Below are 2,632 nucleotides of genomic sequence, written 5' to 3' on the forward strand. Positions count from 1 at the left end.
CACTCACCGGGCCCCCAGCGACCTTTGTTGTTTTCTGCAGGGAAAAAAAAAAAAAAAAAAAAAAAGACAGCTGGATCCATCCACAATGCCAGCCTGGGTGGGGTGGGCAGGGATTTTACTCACTTCAGGAGCAAACTGAACGGTGGGGACTCATAGTGGGGGCCGGGGACAGGGCCACAAAACTTCCGAATGGGGTCAGGGAAACTGAACTGACAGCTGTGGCCATGAACCTGGCGCGCACCCTGTTATTAATGAAGTTGTACCACTCAAGGACTTCGCCTAAGTGTCCGGCGCCCTACCTGCTGCTCAGGACATGACACCCAAAGCGCAGCCCTGTAGCATTTGAGTAAAGGCAGAGGCAGGCGGATCTCAGACAGTTTTCTGACCTCCTCTAGCAGTTCCTAAAACCCTTACTCCAGAAGTGCCCGTCCCAAGAGGCAAAGAACATCCTCATCTTCCCCGAGGCTCCAAGAGGAGTCTGGACTGACCATCCTTATCACTGTTGGGCCACTTGTATTCTGCCTTCAGATAGCATCTTGCCACCATTCTCTGCTTCTTCCTTAAACTCAGTAATAAAAAATGAACGCACACCAGGGGTAGCGGCACACGCCTGCAATCCCAGCGCGGCTGACTCAGGAGGCTGAAGCAGGAGGATCACTGTGCGTTCAAGGCCAGCCTGGGCTACACAGTGAGTACATACTCTGAGCTACACAGCAACACTCTACCTCCAAAATAAGCATGTATTTACATATTTGGGGGTCTTCACTTCCAAAGGGTCCCATGTCACATGAAATTTGTGCTACATAACTGTGTGAATTTTTCTCTTGCTACTCTGTGTTTTACTAGAGGGATCTCAGCCATAAGCCCATGGATAGGTGATAGGAGAGATCTCAAAATGGTATAATAATAAGCTTTTGAAACCAGAACACAGGGACTCTGCGAGCTGCGACCCTCGGCACGTGCGCGAGTGCACGAGGTGACAGCGGCTGGACCCGGCGGTGGGACGGTGAGCCCAGCCCAGGGGACCGGCCCACTCCCCAGTCAGTCGTGATGTCGGTGGTGGGGCTGAAGAAGCAGTTCCACAAAGCCAGCCAGTTGTTTAGTGAAAAAATTAGTGGTGCCAAAGGAACGAAGCTCGCTGATGAATTTCTGGACATGGAAAGCCTGGAGAGCAGAGGGGTGAGTAGCTTCTTGTTTGCTTCCCGTGGCAGTTCTGAGAACCATGGAGAGTCTTAATGTATTTGAAACAACTAGGACGATGTGACCAGCTTGGCACAGGAGCAAGTCTAACACACCGCAGGGCAAGTCTGTAGCATCCCTGTCCCTTCCTGGAAAATAGATGTTACCAATAAAGCAGTTGCAGAAGTTCTTTCAAAAGCCACTGAATACCTCCAGCTGAATCCAGCATACAGAGCTAAGCTAGGAATGCTGAACACTGTGTCGAAGATCCGAGGGCAGGTGAAGGCCACGGGCTACCCGCAGACGGAGCGGCTGCTGGGAGACCGCATGCTGAAGCACGGCAAGGAACTCGGGGAGGACTCCACCTTCGGCAATGCATTGATTGAGGTTGGCGGAGGTGAAAGATTCTCTTGATATTAACATAAAGCAAATTTTCATTGATCCACTTCAGTTACTTCAAGATAAAGATTTAAGAGAGATTGGGCACCACCTGAAAAAGCTGGAGGGCCGCCGCCTGGATTACGATTATAAAAAGAAGCGAGTAGGTAAGATTCCAGACAAAGAAGTCAGACAAGCAGTAGAAAAGTTTGAAGAGTCAAAAGAGTTGGCTGAAAGAAGCATGTTTAATTTTTTAGAAAATGATGTAGAGCAAGTCACCCAGTTGGCTGTGTTTGTGGAAGCCGCACTAGACTATCACAAACAGTCCGCAGAGATCCTGCAGGATCTACAGAGCAAGCTGCAGACGCGGATATCAGCGGCGTCCAACGGCCCCAGACGAGAATACAAGCCCCGGCCGGTGAGGAGGAGTCCGAGTGAGCTCAGTGGGGTTTCCACCACCTCTGCTGCAAGGACGACAGGCTCTGACATTGCCATGGACCAGCCCTGCTGTCGCGGTCTGTATGACTTCGAGCCAGAAAACCAAGGAGAATTAGGATTTAAAGAAGGGGACATCATTACATTAACCAACCAAATAGATGACAACTGGTATGAAGGAATTATACATGGGGAATCTGGATTCTTCCCCATCAATTATGTGGAAGTGATTGTGCCTTTACCTCAGTAAACGTGAAACTCGAACTTGGGACAGAGTTTCTTGACTGAACGAGTTCACACCGATGTTCTCGCCGTGTGGTGTGGTGTTCTGTGGCCTCTGTGCGCTCTGAGCAACTTAATGACTTTTTGTGTGTGTTCTCTTTCTAATGCATTTTGTGTCAGTTTAATTTGTATAAATGATTTTTTTGTTCTTGTTACATGAAAATAGTTTGCTTACTGTTCAAATGAGTCATTGCTTAAATGTATTTGCTTCTGGTTGCTAAAAAATAAATCATACCTGTTGCAGATACGTCAGCAAATTGCCTATATACTGTTCGGCTGCAGTGGAATGCAACATTCAAAACTAAGAAATGCTAAATACTTTGTTTCTTGACACTGCGGATGGCATCTAGTCTTTTCT

General features: G+C 48.3%; 1 protein-coding gene across 1 annotated transcript; it reads left to right on the top strand.

Moving 5' to 3' along the window:
• Positions 1 to 1,015: 1,015 nt before the first annotated feature.
• On the top strand, positions 1,016 to 2,242 carry LOC101570594 (endophilin-A3-like). Its single transcript, XM_012516808.2, is given in 3 exon segments — positions 1,016 to 1,162; positions 1,331 to 1,571; positions 1,573 to 2,242. Coding segments are annotated over 3 exon segments (1,023 nt in total). The 5' UTR covers positions 1,016 to 1,050.
• The last annotated feature ends 390 nt before the right edge of the window (positions 2,243 to 2,632 follow it).

Source organism: Octodon degus, unplaced genomic scaffold, assembly GCF_000260255.1.
Source record: "Octodon degus isolate 3935 unplaced genomic scaffold, OctDeg1.0 scaffold00126, whole genome shotgun sequence".
Taxonomy (NCBI): domain Eukaryota; kingdom Metazoa; phylum Chordata; class Mammalia; order Rodentia; family Octodontidae; genus Octodon; species Octodon degus.